Raw genomic sequence first — 16603 nt, forward strand, 5'->3', positions numbered from 1 at the left:
AGTGATGTTTTAGCACTTATTGCTAAGAGATTCAAGAAGTTCTATAAAAAAAGGTGGAAGGCCACAGAAAAAGTTTATCAAAAAGAACTTTTCACCTAAAAATAGCAACTTGCCTAAGAAAGAACATTCTGAAGTGGTTTGTTATGAGTGCAACAAGCCCGGCCATATCAAGCCTAACGGTCCTAAGCTGAAAAAGAAATCAAAGAAAGAAAAGCTAAAGCAAGCATTTGTAGCTGCTTGGAGTGACTCAGACGATTCTAATTTTAAAAGTCAAAGTGACCAGGAGGAAACTGCGAATATCTGTTTAATGGCCACTATCAATTCTGACTCCAAGGAAATCAGCACTCCGACTTCAACACAGAAAGCTGAAAGTAGTGAAGCAAATGCAATAGGCCAAAAATGTGATGAAAACCATTTGGCCGGAGTTAGGCTGGCAGCATCTAACTTCACCGTCTTTCATGGCGAAATTGCAATACAGGACTAGACGCCGGATTTTAAGGAGGGAAAACAGTCGTCAAGTGATGGGGAGTCGATTGAAAGCCTCCTTGAAGGCTGTCTTCGCTGGTAACGATGAGAATCGCTGAAAAAATATGTCTTCACAACATCAAACTCCTTATTCGTGGTTTCTCTCGATCTGACCTTTATTGCATGAACAGTGGCCACCGATGTGTTTGTCTCGTCGAGCTCTAGAGTTTAGAGCCTTCACTCGCCGGAAACAAAGGCCATTTGGCCAGAAAATGGGAAGGAAAGGGGGGTAAGGGGTTGTCAGCGATGGACAGGAGAGAAGGAGGTGCTGTTGGTTTTCTCTCTCCTCCTTGATTTTCTTTAACTGATTTTGATTCATTTCCAAAGGTTTGGTTCAATTATTAGAAGCTTCTAGATTTACTAGTTTGATTTATTTATTTATTCATTAATTATTTTTTTAATTGGTTTAATTAGGTTATAGAATATTTGCTCAATTTACGTAATAATAATAATAATAATAATAATAATAATAATAATAATACTTGATGTTAGGATAATTAATTTAAATAGTAAACACACACATATATATTTTTAATAATTGATTTAATATTTAATGTCCAATATTAATCCTTGAGAAGTTTAGAAGATTCTCGATTAGAAGTTCCGATAATATGCTTTGGGCTTGGGCTTAACTTGCAAATTTGAACTTGGATTAAAATTATTTGGTATTTGCAGCCCATACGATCGAAAATCTAGATTTTTGATTTAATTAAAATTTGAAAGTTTTGAAAATAAAATTACGGGATGTTTCAGTTAGCCATCATTAATATCTGTATAATGAAAATGTGGAGTAACATTTAAAGAAGTGAAGTAGCTTTTTACTTTTATTATATGACAATATGTATGGACTTTTTTATATTTGTATATTTATATTAATGTGAGAATTTTCCCAATATTGTTCAACTAGATAACTTTATACATACAGATAGACAAGTGAATGATCTGATTTCACAAATTGGTTCCCTCTCAACTCACAGTAATGTTCATGTATTGCACTTGGTAATGGTCCACTTGTTGGTCATGTCTTTTTTTTTTTTTTTTTTTTTTTTGTTGATTGAATGAAAACTGAAATGAATTGAAAGTGTTTACTGAAATTATAAGATGAAGACATAGATACTGAAATCATTACAACATTGAACACACAAGGATTAATTATGCCATGAGAGGACCTCACTATTAACCAATGAACTTTAGGAGATAAAAACTTTTTGCAATTGATTTACACATGGATGCTATTACTATTAAGTATATAATTCCAAATAAAATAATTATATAGTTCCAAATAAAATTATTATTTTCAATCAGGTTAATAGTTATATAATTTCAAATAATTATGTAATATTTTTTTTTTCTTATCCAAATTTATATCTCTAATTTATGAATATCAATTTGCTTTTGGTGTTTTTTTAGATGGATTCCAATGAGTGTGAAGAAACACCAATCAGTATGGATGAATCACAACCCATAGAGTATACAAGTGCACTTAGCAAGAAAGGAAAGCGAAAAGCAATAACGCCTAGATCAGATGTATGGGATCATTTCTCCAAATTTAAAGATGCAAAAGAGGATATCAAAGGTAAGTGCAACTATTGTGGCAAAGAGTAGAATCGTGATCCAAAAAAAAATTGGCACCACTTCACTTAAATATCATTTAAGTGCATGCAAAAAAATGACTTCAACTAGACAAACAACACTTAATTTTAAAGCGGGAAATTCAGGGGAGGGAGGCACTCTTACTACTAGAAAATTTGACAAAGGTGCTATAAGGAAAGCTTTAATATTTATGATTATTTTTTAATGAGCTTCTTTCTAAATTTGTAGAGGGGTCGAGATTTAAGTTTTTTATGTCTATTTGTTGCCCTAGATTTAGAATTCCATCGAGGTTCAATGTTTCATGTGATTGCTTTAAGAGATACTTGCATGAAAAAAACTCATTTGCAATCTATTTTGAAAAGTACAAACCAAACCGTTTGTCTCACTATAGACATATGGACATCAGTACAAAGAATTAGTTATATGTATATTACAGCTCATTATATTGACAATGATTGGAAATTGAATAAGAAGATTTTATGTTTTTGTCAAATTTCTAGTCATAGGGGTAGGGATATTGGTAGAAAAATTGAAAGATGTTTATTAGACTAGGGTATTGATAAGATAACTACCATAACTATTGACGATGCAAGCTCAAATGATGTTGCAATTCAATATATGAAAGAAAAAAAAAAAAACTAATTAGGATCATAGTTTTTTAGAATGTGATTACCTTCACATGAGATGCATTGCTCACATTATCAATTTGATTGTTGTTGATGGATTGAAAGATATTAATGTTTCGGTTAGAAAGGTTAGAGACGCAGTGCGTTATGTGCGACAATCTCCAGCTAGATTGAGAAAATTCAAAGAATATGCTGAACATGAGAAAATTCAAAGCAAAGCATTGTTATGCCTAGATGTCCATACTAGGTAGAATTCAACCTACCTAATGTTAGAAACAATAGAGAAATTTAAGAAAGCCTTTGGGAGGTTTGAGGAGCAAGATCCTCACTATTCAGTTGATCTTGGCTCACCTGATCCGCTTAATGGGCTACCTTCACTAGATGATTGGAAAGTGTTAGGAAAATGATCACTTTTTTACAACATTTCTATCATCTCACTTTGAAAATCTCAGGATCTTTGTATGTCACATTTAACATTTTTTTCAAGAGATTTATGCACTTCATCTTCTATTAAATGAGTGGATTTGTAGTAAGAATGCAGAGTTGAGCAACATGGCATGTCAAATGAAAAAAAAAATATGACCAGTATTGAGGGGTCCAAAAAAGATGAACAAATTCATTTATATTGCTGCTATTCTTGATCCGAGATTTAAATTAGAATGGGTTCAATTTGCTTTTGATGATATGTATGATCAACAACTAAGTGTGGAGATGGGAAAAGGTGTGAAAAAGATTGTTTATATACTTTATTTAATGAATACAAGAAAAAATTTGCACCTGAAAGTGAAAGCGAACAAATTGATCAATTTTCTATTGCAAGTGAGTCAAATGAGAGTGACCCTCAAATGGTTGGAAAAATGCAACAATTTAGATTCACTAAAATGAGCGGGAAATTTACCAAGTCAGAGGTAGATAAATATTTGAATGAAGAAATTGAAGACGATGAGGATAGCTTCGATGTCTTACTCTGGTGGAAGAATAATAGTTTGGTTGAACTTGAAAAATTAGGAGGATGGTAACGCATTTTCTTCAATTTTCATTTCTAACTTTCTTCTCATATCCCATTATTAAATATATTTAAATATGAATTAACTTTTTTTTTAAAAGATCTACAAAGTATTGCCATAGAACCTACAATGAATTTGCAAAGCTCTCACTACAGGTATGCTAAACAATTAATTGATTTTATTTTTTTTAGCTTTTTTTATGCTAAACAAGTATAAAAATAAATTTGAACATTTGGCTAAATATAGATTTAATAAATTAAGATGGTGCCCTTTCTAAGAAGAGTTAAAATTTTACGTTCCACTGTGTTGCCAATATATAAAATTAATGAATTTATTATCTAGTGAAGAAAGCTGAAACTATTGGGATAAAAGAAATTGAAATGAATCCCAAATTCAATATTTACTTGCTTTGTAACATCACAACTACATACTCATAGCATAGAAGATGAAGCTTTTTGAAGCTATTATCATAGTTGAACTTATTCTAGTTAAATTAGTTTATTCATTAATTTTAATTTTTAATTTATCCATTCAAATTATGATATGCTTATAGCAAGTTAAACCAAATTGTTATAGTTAGTTTTGTTTGTAAGGAACACTTTCTTTACTGGTTTGATTTCAGGTTATCATTGTCATTAAAAAAAACATATCATTTTGTAGGATTAATGAAGATATACATCAAAATTGAGTTTTCCTAGTAGACAATTTTGAGATTATTGTTACTAAAAGCTTAATATATTTTATGTTTTTTTATTGTTGAAAACATTTTTAATGACTGTTTATCATGATTATTTTATATTTTTTTTGTTGTTGACGACATTTATTTTTAATGACCGTTTATCATGATTATTTCAATATGTTGTGTTTTAATTGACTGTTTATTTAAGTGAACAGTTATTTCGATTAATTCGATTAATCACAAAAGTTCCGTCAATTAATTAGTTCTCTATTTTCTTGAACTTTGGTGCAGTTAAATATTAAAAATAGTTTGGTTAAACAATTATTTCGGTTAAGTTCGGTTAAACAATTAACCGAATTAGCCGAATGCTCACCCCTAATTTTGTTCATTAGACCTAATTTAACCCAATAAAATTCACTTTGATACGCACCGTTTACTTGATCCACTGGTTAAACGCGCCGTTTCTTCATCAAATGATCTCAGATTTCTCTCTCGGATAACCCCCTCTTTCGATCTCTCAGACTCGAGCTTCATCTAGGCATGGCCATATTCCGGGAACCAGAACCGTCGGTTCGAACCGGCCCGGAACCGTTGAGAATCGGAACTGAGCCGAACCGAAACTAGAACCAAAAAATTCGGTTCAGTTCCGGTTCCAGAAAATTAGGAACCAGAACCGGCGGTTCCAGAGAACCGGTCGGAACCGGACTGGAACCGCCCGTTCTCAGGCCGGTTAACCGGCGGTTCTAGCTGTTGTAACTGTCAGATCTGGTTTTTTTTTTTTTTTTAAAGTTTGTTGTGAAATCTCTTAATTACCCCTCCCAACAGCCATAAACGGCTACATAACGACTAGTTTCAAGGGTATTTTTGAAAAAATGAATTTTTGGATTTATTATAAATACCTCATTTTATTTACAAATTCATTACAAAAAAATCTCAACTCTCTCTACTTACTCTCTCTACAATATACTACACTCTCTACTTACTCTCTCTACAATATACTAATTACTACACTCTACTTTATATTATTCATTTATTCTTCTCTACTCTACAATCTCTCTTATTAAGTTATTATTCTCTCTAATTTTTTTTATTCAATTTTTCAAATTATATCTTATTATCATATAATGGCAAGTGGAGGAAACTCAAATTCGGGTAAGGGCAAGGGAAAGATTGGAGAATCATTTATCCCTACAAACGACATCTATGATATGATTCCCGCCCAATTTAATTTTGAGGGTTATCCAAATGAAAATTTGGATATTCCAACTCAAGAATCTGAATTTAATGAGCAATTACAAGAAGATGAAGAGCAAGAGCAATGAGCACAAATTGTTGCAAGAGCAAGACAAAGTTCCGACATATTCGCGATTCATTTCACGAAAAAATTCAAAGGTGAGAAAATGTACGATGTAATTTGCAATTATTGTGGAAAATCTTATAAATTTAAACAAGCGGGCGGCTATGGATCATTTTGGAAGCATTTGGAGACAAAACATCCAACAAAAATGTACGTATTTCAATTTTTTGTGATGTTTGGAGTGATCATTGGCAAATGCATTCTTATATGGGTATTACATGTCATTGAATTGATGATGATTGGAAAATTCAAAAAAGAATTATTGGTTTTCGTGTTTTTGATGATAAACATACTGCAAATAATATTTATAGAGTAATTGTTTCAATTTTAGATGAATATAAGTTGACAAAAAAAATTTTTTTCAATTTCATTTGATAATGCTTCTGCAAATACTAGATCAATTATTGAACTTAAAAAAATTTGTGAACCAAATATTGGTGGAAAATTTTTTCATATAAGATGTGCATGTCATATTTTAAATTTATGTGTACAAGATGGTTTAAAAATTCTTGAATCTTTTATTTCTCCAATTAAAAAAGCTATTTCATATTTATGGACACATCCCCAAGTGATGAAAAGTTGGGCTAAATTTTGTAAAGAAAATAATAAAAGACCAAAACGTTTTCCAAGGGATGTTCCAACTCGTTGGAATTCAACATATGAATTACTAAACGAGTCTTTTTCTTATAAAGAATTATTATGCTTTTTTGTTACTAATAATATTGAGGATATTAATTTATATCCACAAAATTGGGAAATTTGTGCAAAAATTTTAGATATTTTAAAAATTTTTAATGATGCTACCTATAAATTTAGTGGGGTTTATTATCCCACATCTCATTTATTTTTACCTATGTGTATTAATATTGTTACTGCACTCCAAGAATTTCAAAATGATGATTTATTAAAAGATTGTATTTTTTTAATGAAAAAAAAATGGTTATCTTATTTTAAAAATATACAACCCCTTTATCTTGTTGTTATTGTATTTGATCCTAGATGTAGAATGGATGTTTTATGTGATTATTTGACTATTTATTATGAAGTATTAAATCTTGATGTAGAAGATAATGTTAATATAAATGTAGTAATGCATGAAGTTAAACAAAATATTATGCAATTATATAATGAATTTGTTCAAGTTTCTAGTTCATCTACTTCTACTTCTACTTCTTCTCAATCTAATATTCAACAATTTCCAACACAAAGGGTAAGTGGTGTTTGGTGTTGCTCAATAAGTTTTATTACAAAGACAAAAAAGAATAAGGGAATTCAATTCTATTTCTGAATTTGATAATTATCTAACAACTTCTTTTGAGTTTGGTGATGATTATGCAAATACTGATTTTTCAATTTTAGATTGGTGGAGTCGTCACGCAAATACTTTTCCAATTCTTTTTTTATTTGCAAAACAAATTTTAGCAGCTCCGGTCTCCACTGTTGCGGTTGAACAAGCTTTTAGTCAAGAAGTTAACATACTTGATGAAACACGATCTTATATGACACCCGATTCATTAGAAGCACAATCATGCGTGGATGATTGGACCAAGGCCGAACTAAGAACCCAAGAAAATCCAAAAGAAAATGAAGATTTATATGATTTATACGATAGGTCCTCAACGGGAACATCAACCGATGGTGCAAATAGCGATTAAGGTAAAAGGGGTGAAATTGGTATAAGGTAAGTAAGAATTACGTGAACTTTGATTCCTCTAAACCCCAAGATGATATGTAGGCAACTTAATTTTTTTTAAAACAAAAAAAAAATTAAGTTCAAGCCCATTTTTTTTTAAAAATTATGTTCAAACTTTAAAAAAAAAATTAAATTCAGTTGAAATTTTTTTTTTAAAATAATTATGTTCAAGTCTTTAAAAAAATAAATTTAATTGAAGTATTTTTTAATTTTTTAGGTGTATTTTTTAATTTTTTATGTTCAAATAATTTTTTTTTTAAACTGGTCTTCAAAATTTAAAATTTAAAATTATGTTATTCGTCGAAAAACCGATCAGAACCGTCGATTTTATAACCGGAACCGGAACCAAAACCGGAACCGGACGGTTCCAAACCGGAACCGGAACCGCCAGTTCCGGAACCGTGGCCATGCTTAGCTTCATCGGGTTACCGGTTCCTTAACAGCTTGTAAAATATACACAGATTAACAACAACAGCCATAGAGATAGGACTCGATCTGCTTTGTCAGCGCCGATAATCTCCGGCACCAAAAGGTACTTTCTAAACGTTTTCGATTAAGCTTATTCCAATTCTTAATTGCATATTTGCTTCTCACTGTAATCCTAATTTGGGTGCTCATAGTGCTACCCACTATCAATTTTTTTCACAAATTTTTTATCGATTTTTCGATTTGTTCTCAGCTCACTGTTTTCCTTCCTTGTGCTTTATTAGTTATATATTAATAAAAAAAGTAACAAAAACAATTACTAACCCAAAGTTAAACCCTCTCTCTCTCATAAAAGATTATCGAACTCTGGCGCCACTAATCCTTGTTTTTGATTGAGTTTGTTTTCCTGGAAAATTTCTGGTAAAACCCTAATTTTATCATTGTTTTATTTGAATTTTAATTGGTAAATGGGGGTGCGTAATACATAAGTGTTTAATAAAGTTTTAAAATATAATTTTTATATAATTTAAATATTTTTTAGTTAATTTACAATATTAGGATATTTTTCAGAAAAAATCGCAAAGCAAGTTATTTTTCAAAAGAGATTTAGTTTTTTTATTGGGAAATAAAAAAAAAAATCAACCATTAGATAAAGCAAACCCTTTAATCTCAACCTTTGTTTGAAGCCTCTATAAACCTGTTCTCTCACCATCCTTTCCCTCTTTCTCGAAAGTTGTCCTGTCTTCTCCCTTGTCTCGACCATTATAATCACCCGAATCATCGTAATAATTTGTTCTTTTTTTTTGGTAACAGTAACAATAATAACAAGTCCTTTGCCTCTACATAACCGCCATAATCATTTTCCTTTCACTCTGTCTTACTCTAAGAACCGCCAGTCACTACAGCTATCGCCACCTACTATCCCGTTGGAAAGAGCCTCCGGCGGTTACCTTAAATACATCAGTAAAGGTTTATACAATCACTTTTTGAATTTTTGAATTTATATGTTATCAAATTCTTCATCACTAGTTGCCGGCACTTACAATTTGTTTATTTACTAACATAGCAGATTTGGAAAAAGAAAAAAAGAAAAAATCATGTTCCAAAATTTTTTCACAGAGTATTTTTTTTTCAGTTTTTCCAATTTTATACTTTGCTTTAATTGCATACAGAGTGGAAAAATCAATTGATTTCTTGATTGAACTTATTTAGTTATTTATATTTTGACAATTAATGAGTGAAATTGTCTCTCTGCTACTGCAGTCTTTTAATTCTCAGTAGTTCAACTGTTCAAGTGTCTTTGGACTGGGCTTAGTTGTGTTTGGAGTAACAGGGCCTTACTTTTTGAATTAATCTTCTTGTTGTTTGGTTTGGTTCTTAACAGATTTGATTGGTTCTTTGGTTCTTACACTTGCATTCACCTAATCTGTGTCGAAGTATTTTTCTGATCTAGTGTTGGTATTACAAGTGGCAGCACTTCTGGATCAACAATAGAACCTGATTGTGTATATCTTCAAATTTTATTTGTTTCTATCAATTTCTTCTTCATTTGATTTCATCAGTATTAAAGAAACTCTAATACATCTGGTATGTCAAACTTTTGACATAATGTGAAATTTAGTAAATTTCGCTCTTATGAGAATGTCTACTTACCTTCAACTTCTCTTCTCTGTCTAGCCTAACATTTTGTATGTTTTAAATTTCATTGGCTGATGTTTTTTTAATTTTTTTAGTTGCTGGGTACTGTTCTGCTTGCTTCTGTCTACTGTAATACCTGTAAATTTCAGTTGTTGAAATCTGTTCAGCTGCTTCACTTTTTGCAAAGGCATCTTAGATTTAATGTATGGGCAAGGTAAAATGACACTTTTTCTACTAACATTTGCTATTCATTCTTTGATTTGGCTATATTATTATTGTTACTACAACCTGATGTTTTTATATATTTGTTTCAGTTTTCCATATAACTAGCCAGTTCTGAAGAGCAAACAAAATGAAAACAAAACGAGGAGATGATAATATAGATGGTGAGGAGGGTGTCACAAAGCGGCAGAGAGTGCTTGAACAAGACTCTCCTTCTGTATCTCCTTCTCCACAAGTCATTGACAACCCTCTTGTGCCTTATAATGATGTGGATGATGAGGAAGAGGATGAAAGGAGGGGACGTGATAACTATGATAGAGCAGATGAACCTAAACAAGGTGTAGCAGGGAATGGCTATGATGGTCTAGATGATGACGAAGATGATGATGAACAATGGCCTGATCAAGAGAACCGGAGGAACCCAATTGAGCCTCGTGAAGACTGCCCTTACCTTGATACTGTGAATCGCCAGGTAAATTTCTTGTTTTATCTGCATTATATGTGCATTTTGGTTCTTGCAATGTTATGCAAATGCTCGGCTAGATTTTTTTTTTTTTTTTTTTTTCTGGGCTTATTTAATACTTCTTTTCTTTTCTTTAATTTGCAGGTTTTGGATTTTGATTTTGAGAAATTTTGTTCTGTCTCTTTGTCGAACCTGAATGTATATGCCTGTTTGGTTTGTGGGAAATATTACCAAGGGAGAGGGAAAAAATCCCATGCATACACTCATAGCCTTGAAGCAGGACACCATGTCTACATCAATCTTCAGACAGAAAAAGTTTACTGCCTTCCTGATGGATATGAAATTATTGACCCATCACTAGATGATATACGACATGTTCTGAACCCGAGGTATTTTCTCTCTGTTTGTCTGTGTTTATTTGTCAACTCTTTCAATATGATGCTGTAAAATCTTTGTGTCATTTTGTCGTGGATTATAAGTTTTTGCTGACAGTGGTGTTGCCAAGTCAAAAAAGTGAGGACCAGTGTGAGCATTCCCCAAACCAAATCAAAAAAGGAAGAAAAAATAGACTCGTCTAAAAGGAGAAAAAATTAGTTTCAAATATTGTTTATACTTGATTTTCTTGTATTCTATGATGGCCTCTTCAAAAGTTCTCCAATTTCCAAATGTCACTGATGCTTGATTTTATGCCATTATTGCTTTGATATTGTGAATTATATATATTGAAATGATGCAGGATAAAAAGCTTAGAATTTTAGAATTTTTGGAATTTACTTTCACAGTACTGTAGAAGATCACTGTTCAGTTACTGTATTTAGAATAGTCAAGTCCTGTTCTAATAGGATTTACTATTTTGGAATTATTCTAGTGAAATTTACATGTTAATCCTTATTCTATTAGGATTTATGTTTAAAACCTTATTCTAGTCTGATTTTGTGCTATATGAAGGGTTGTATGTTCTGTCACTAGAAGATTCACCCCTTTTTGGTTGAATTATGATCTACAGTTTTCTCTTTCAACTATTGTCTTGTCAAACCTACAACCTATGGGGATAGTTTTATTTTTGCCACATCATTAATTTTGGGTGGAAATACATATACCACTTGTTCCTGGGACATGCTTGCTGTGTTACTTAAAGAAGAGGTGGGTCTTGTGTCTAATCTAGTTGTGCTTGATTCTTGGAAGTTTGGTCATTGATAATTTTACATGTTGGTTGTGCTTACTCCTCAAAGTTCAAACCCATAAATTTTATATTGAATCAATTGTATTATAATGTCTGAAAGAAGGCAATGCCACTCCCTGTCTATTGTCAGTTGCTTGTGCAAGCCATTTTAGGATGGAAATTCATGACTTTTGCCTGAATAGAATTGATTTAGTTGGGAGTAACGCACCATTATTTAGTTTATGCATGCTCTAATGTGTTTGCATAAAAAAATATGATTACATGCATAAATAGATTTAGGCCATGTTTAGTTGGGAGTAAGGAATGGAATAGGGAGTATAATTCTTATTCTAGTGTTTGGTATGCACCATGTGTTAGGATAATTGGATATCGGAGCTTAATTATAATAATCATTGTGTCAGATTGAAAGAATATTTTAGTTACTGGTTGTATTTGTAAGTTTTCTTTATTGCTTATGAACATTACAGCATGGCAGTGATAAAGAAATGGTAACATGTCCAGCTCTACCTGTCTGCGACATAGTGTGTATTTAGTCTTACATTCTTTTTGAATTTCATAGTAACTAGTAAAAATGGTAATTGGGTTCAGTAATATGTTTTATATCACATATTTGACATTTGGTTGGTAGAATTTTTATTTTACATTTACCTGTTATTTTGAAGAACTTTGAAGTATTCTATTGCCAATGTTTATAGGGTATTTCTTTGTGCAGGTTTACGAGGGATCAAGTTGAACAACTTGACAAAAACAGGCAATGGTCGAGAGCACTTGATGGGTCGGATTATCTTCCTGGAATGGTACTCACATCTGTTTTTACTTTTGACATTAATTCTGTTTCAGTATATAATCATTGCTGAATTATTGCCTATGTCAATCTTTGATAGTAGAATGTCATTTTTCACAGTTGAAGATTGACTCTTTTTCCTTGATTTTGGAAATCTTCAGGTGGGCCTGAATAACATTAAAGAGACTGATTTTGTCAACGTCACTATTCAGTCTCTAATGAGAGTTACACCCTTAAGGAATTTCTTCCTTATCCCGGAAAACTACCAGCATTGCAGATCTCCTCTTGTTCATCGTTTTGGAGAACTCACACGGAAAATATGGCATGCGAGGAACTTTAAAGGACAGGTTGGTTATTTGTAATACTAGTATTGGACTTCAGCTTTCTAGTTCATATTTCTAAATGGCTTTGTATTTACAGGTGAGCCCACATGAATTTCTCCAGGCAATTATGAAAGCCAGCAAAAAACAATTTCGTATAGGAAAACAGTCTGATCCTGTAGAGTTCATGGCATGGCTTCTTAATAAACTACATGCGGATCTCAGAACTTCAAAGAAAAATAACAGCATAATCTATGAGTGCTTTCAGGTTTCTCCTTGCTTTCAATCTTAGTAAAATTTATTTATTTTCTTACAAAAATTAGTTAATTACGTTGTTATTTGTGTCTATTATTTACTGCAGTCATGCTCATCTAAAACATTCTTTGCTTGATAGGGAGAGTTGGAGGTTGTGAAAGAGATTCCGAGCAACGCTGTTGCGGAGAAGAAAGAAAATGGTGATGACTATAGCAGCATTCAAAAAACTGCTGATGGTGGGACTGAGCACAATGGTGTTGTCACAGAAACTTCTAGAATGCCATTCTTGATGCTTGGGCTAGATTTGCCACCACCGCCTCTGTTTAAAGATGTGATGGAAAAGAATATTATACCTCAGGTACATTGTACATTCTGTATTAGGTTGAATATATATTTGATTTCTGTTCTCTTCTGTGTCCATGCATGATATCCATTGCTGTGGTAGCTAAGTTTATCAAACAAATCAGTTTGTTTGCTTGGAAATAATTCAACTGAAATATACTGTTTCATTGGTTAACCAGTTCAACCATCAAGTGGATGGCCTTCAATCATGCAAGATGTTATACAAAATAAAAAATAAATGATAAGAGGAGAAACATGTTTGCACTTCATATGTACTGTGTAGCACTACCCATCATTATGTGGTTGTCACTGCTGAATGTCTCTGGTTTGTCATATTGGTAAGCCTGAAACAAATGCAGGTTCCTGTTGGTCAATCTATGAAGATAGATGCTCTATCCTCTTTATGTGAAAAAGGGTTTCTGTAATCATAACAATTATTTAATATTTCTGCTACTGGAGAGAAAAGGGTGTACTGAGTTAATTTTTGAATTTGATATGATCATGTGGATTTTGTTTTCCACAATATGTTTTATGCTTTTCTTTTAATTTTTTGTGTTGATTAAGATAATTTGCTTGAAAATTTTATTATTTTAAGATTTAGAAAAATTTTTTTATTTTAAAATTTAGAACAATTTTAATTTTTGAAAAAAATATGACAATTTTCTCTAATATTTTAAATCATGTTAAATTGAATGCAAAATAGAAGTTGTGTTCTAGTCTAGCCCCAAAAGTTAATGATGGTCTTAATTGGACATTGGTCAAAGGTCAAATTGAGCTTTATATTTTTGTTATATTTGAATTCAATTTCTTATGAATGGCAATTCTAATTTGCTATTAACATAATGGCAACATGTCAAACAGGTGACCTTGTTTTAACTAGTAGCCTCTTAAGGCCACAGGCGCAGTCAGCATATCCTTATTTTGACATGGCGAGGCTCAGTATTCATGGGTAGTTTCTAGGAGCAACAATTTGTAATGATGTCATCATACTTTAATCAACATTATTTTGCACTTAGAATGTAGGAGTGTACTATAATAAATTGGCCATAAGCAGTCTTTAGAATAGAATTTTGCAAAAATTCTATTTAGGGAAGTTGTTGCTAGTTATTTTTTTATTAAATCTTTGTGTCCATTTCTTAGTACTGTGTTTTGACCTTTCACTTGTTCTGCTTGTGCTTTTCCTCCCCTTCCAAAGGATGAGGCAATTCATTTTACTGGTTGTCTCTTATTTTAGGTTCCTCTGTTCAATATATTGAAGAAATTTGATGGTGAGACAGTAACTGAAGTTGTGCGACCGCATCCAGCCCGGAAGAAATATCGAGTTACCAGATTGCCACGTTATTTAATACTCCACATGCAGCGGTTTAAAAAGAACAACTTTTTTATTGAGAAGAATCCAACCTTAGGTGAGCTTTATTTGAGATTTGCATTGTGGGATCCAGCGACAGTAACAATAAATAGTAATAATAATAACAATTGAGGAACTTGACTTTTGTTGAAAAAACTTTTTTCTTAATCTTAAATTTGCAGTCAACTTTCCTGTGAAGAACTTGGAACTGAAGGATTATATTCCTTTACCAATGCCTAAAGAGAATGAGAGATTGCGCTCTAAGTATGATCTAATTGCCAATATTGTTCATGATGGAAAGCCCAAGGAGGGGTTTTACAGAGTTTTTGTGCAGAGGAAGTCAGAAGAGCTATGGTAATCCTGTTCTTAATCATTTTGTTGAGATTTTCAATATAATTAATAACTATCAGGAGTGAAATTTTTTTTTCTATGTTTTCCAGGTATGAAATGCAGGATCTTCATGTTTCTGAAACTCTTCCTCAAATGGTTGCACTATCCGAGGCATATGTGCAGATATACGAGCAGCAGCAGTAGCTTTAGACAAAATCTAGTTGTTGATGAATGTTCATTACGACAGATTTTAACTTTTTTCCGATGGCCGGGAAGACAATGATATGCAGATATACTTGCGCTTTATCGAATGTTTTCTTTGGAAAAAAAAAAAAGAATATTATGATATTATTTCTTTTCATGGCTAGATACAAAAAGGGGTAGCTCTACCTGTTGTAACCCTCTCAACCCTATGCCCCGCGGGATTGGAATGTGAGACCTGTCGAGAGTTAGAACTTGTGCCATTTTTTACGTTCCCTTGGGATGAAGAATGTAGAATTTAGTGTTCCTGTAAAGGGATGGTAGATTTTTGTAGTGGAAAGTAGAACTGTTGTTTTTCTGTTTGGCACGAGTGAGAGCGTCCTTGATTGGAGTCTTAAATTTAATATATGGACAATCTTTCTTTTGGAATATGCAAGATACACTTGAAGCATGTCAATTGCTTGAATGAGATGAAAAAAATTTTACATGCAGATGCAAACGATTTAATTACTGCTTTTCAGAATTACTATTAGCTATGTTTGAATGGCCTCTTCGTCTATTTTGTTGGGAGGAATTGGGGTTTTGATGTGTTCGGTTGGTTCACTGAAAAGCTCTATTCAAATCTATGATGGTGGTGTATAAAAAAATAAATTAAATCAAATCAAATTAAAGAAGATACTTAAACTAACCAAACCTATGTATACAATTTGGTTCGGTTTATATGGAGGGAGTATTTATTTAATTCGGTTTATATGAGGGAGTATTTATTTAATTAAAGGGAAGGTTATGAGGTGAGATTATTCTCCGCTGAAAAATGGAAAAATTTTGGCGGTTTGGCCGGATATTTAAATTCACTTTTAAATTTTATTACTTAAAACACTCTCAATTTTAATTTTGATCAATTGAATATTTCAATTTATTTTATCGATTCTAAAAGTCATGCTAATTATATCTCAAGTCTATATTTTGGAGATACAATCTAAAAATTCTAAAAAAATATTAATATTAATATCAAAATATGTATAATGTTATCAAAAATTACAAGTTTTAGCGCATAATAGGTCATTTATAAAATTTATAGTATTACAAGATTAAAATTGTAAAATTTGGAAGTGAATTTATGTTTTAGCTTGGAAAATTTGTGCACGAAGAATCCACAACTTTCTATGCTTATAATGTCCCATGGAAGTTAAAAAATTCTATAAACGAAAGACTTTCATTTATTATGTTCTGTTAAAAAGGCTTTGCTCTGTCACATGGCAGCAAACAACTCCTCTATTCCTGCTTCGCGTTTGTTCTTGCTAGTGGCGGTGCTCGTGTTGAAGGAGGTAAGGAGTAATTTTCGGTTTTTACTTGAGAATCGAATCAAATTAACTTATTTTGTTCGGATTCAGATAGTTATTAAGAAATTGGATTATCGATTGATATATAAATCTGTTTGATTTTCAGTTTGATTATTATATATAATTAACTGAATTTATTTGGTTTGATTTGAAATAACTCAATCCAAATATATTTAATTCGATTTGTATTGATTATTATTCCATTTTGTTTTGAATTTAGATACTACAAAAACATATTCAGATAAACTAATCTAATTCGATTTGGTTA

The 16603-nt window shown here is 31.9% G+C and overlaps 1 protein-coding gene and 1 pseudogene across 6 annotated transcripts; both read left to right on the forward strand.

The window, feature by feature from the left end:
• The first annotated feature begins 458 nt into the window (after nucleotides 1-458).
• LOC149494517 (zinc finger BED domain-containing protein RICESLEEPER 2-like) lies at nucleotides 459-3151 on the forward strand (annotated as a pseudogene).
• Nucleotides 3152-7892: 4741 nt separating this feature from the next.
• LOC105641037 (uncharacterized) lies at nucleotides 7893-15483 on the forward strand. Of its 6 annotated transcripts, none has more exons than XM_012225480.4 (11): nucleotides 7893-8012; nucleotides 9640-9758; nucleotides 9859-10238; nucleotides 10374-10618; nucleotides 12125-12209; nucleotides 12358-12543; nucleotides 12617-12784; nucleotides 12911-13129; nucleotides 14348-14519; nucleotides 14644-14815; nucleotides 14902-15483. In XM_012225480.4, the coding sequence occupies exons 3-11, from the start codon at nucleotides 9897-9899 to the stop codon at nucleotides 14993-14995; spliced, it is 1683 nt and encodes a 560-aa protein (XP_012080870.1). In that variant the 5' UTR covers nucleotides 7893-8012; nucleotides 9640-9758; nucleotides 9859-9896; the 3' UTR covers nucleotides 14996-15483. The 6 variants fall into 6 exon arrangements, with proteins under 6 accessions (XP_012080870.1, XP_012080875.1, XP_012080872.1 ...); XM_012225482.4 differs by having other exon boundaries at nucleotides 7926-8012; nucleotides 9694-9758; XM_012225481.4 differs by lacking the exon at nucleotides 7893-8012 and adding an exon at nucleotides 8498-8875.
• Nucleotides 15484-16603: the final 1120 nt, after the last annotated feature.

Source organism: Jatropha curcas, chromosome 7, assembly GCF_041381405.1.
Source record: "Jatropha curcas cultivar XTBG-Jc1 chromosome 7, XTBG_Jcur_1.0, whole genome shotgun sequence".
NCBI classification, from domain to species: Eukaryota; Viridiplantae; Streptophyta; class Magnoliopsida; order Malpighiales; family Euphorbiaceae; genus Jatropha; species Jatropha curcas.

Excerpts from the sequence above, each read along its gene's own strand:
- LOC105641037 (XM_012225480.4), top strand. The coding sequence starts at position 9,897 with ATGAAAACAAAACGAGGAGATGATAATATAGATGGTGAGGAGGGTGTC. Across the intron at positions 14,520-14,643 it reads TGAGAAGAATCCAACCTTAG|TCAACTTTCCTGTGAAGAAC; the intron begins GTGAGCTTTATT and ends TTAAATTTGCAG. Across the intron at positions 14,816-14,901 it reads AGGAAGTCAGAAGAGCTATG|GTATGAAATGCAGGATCTTC; the intron begins GTAATCCTGTTC and ends TATGTTTTCCAG.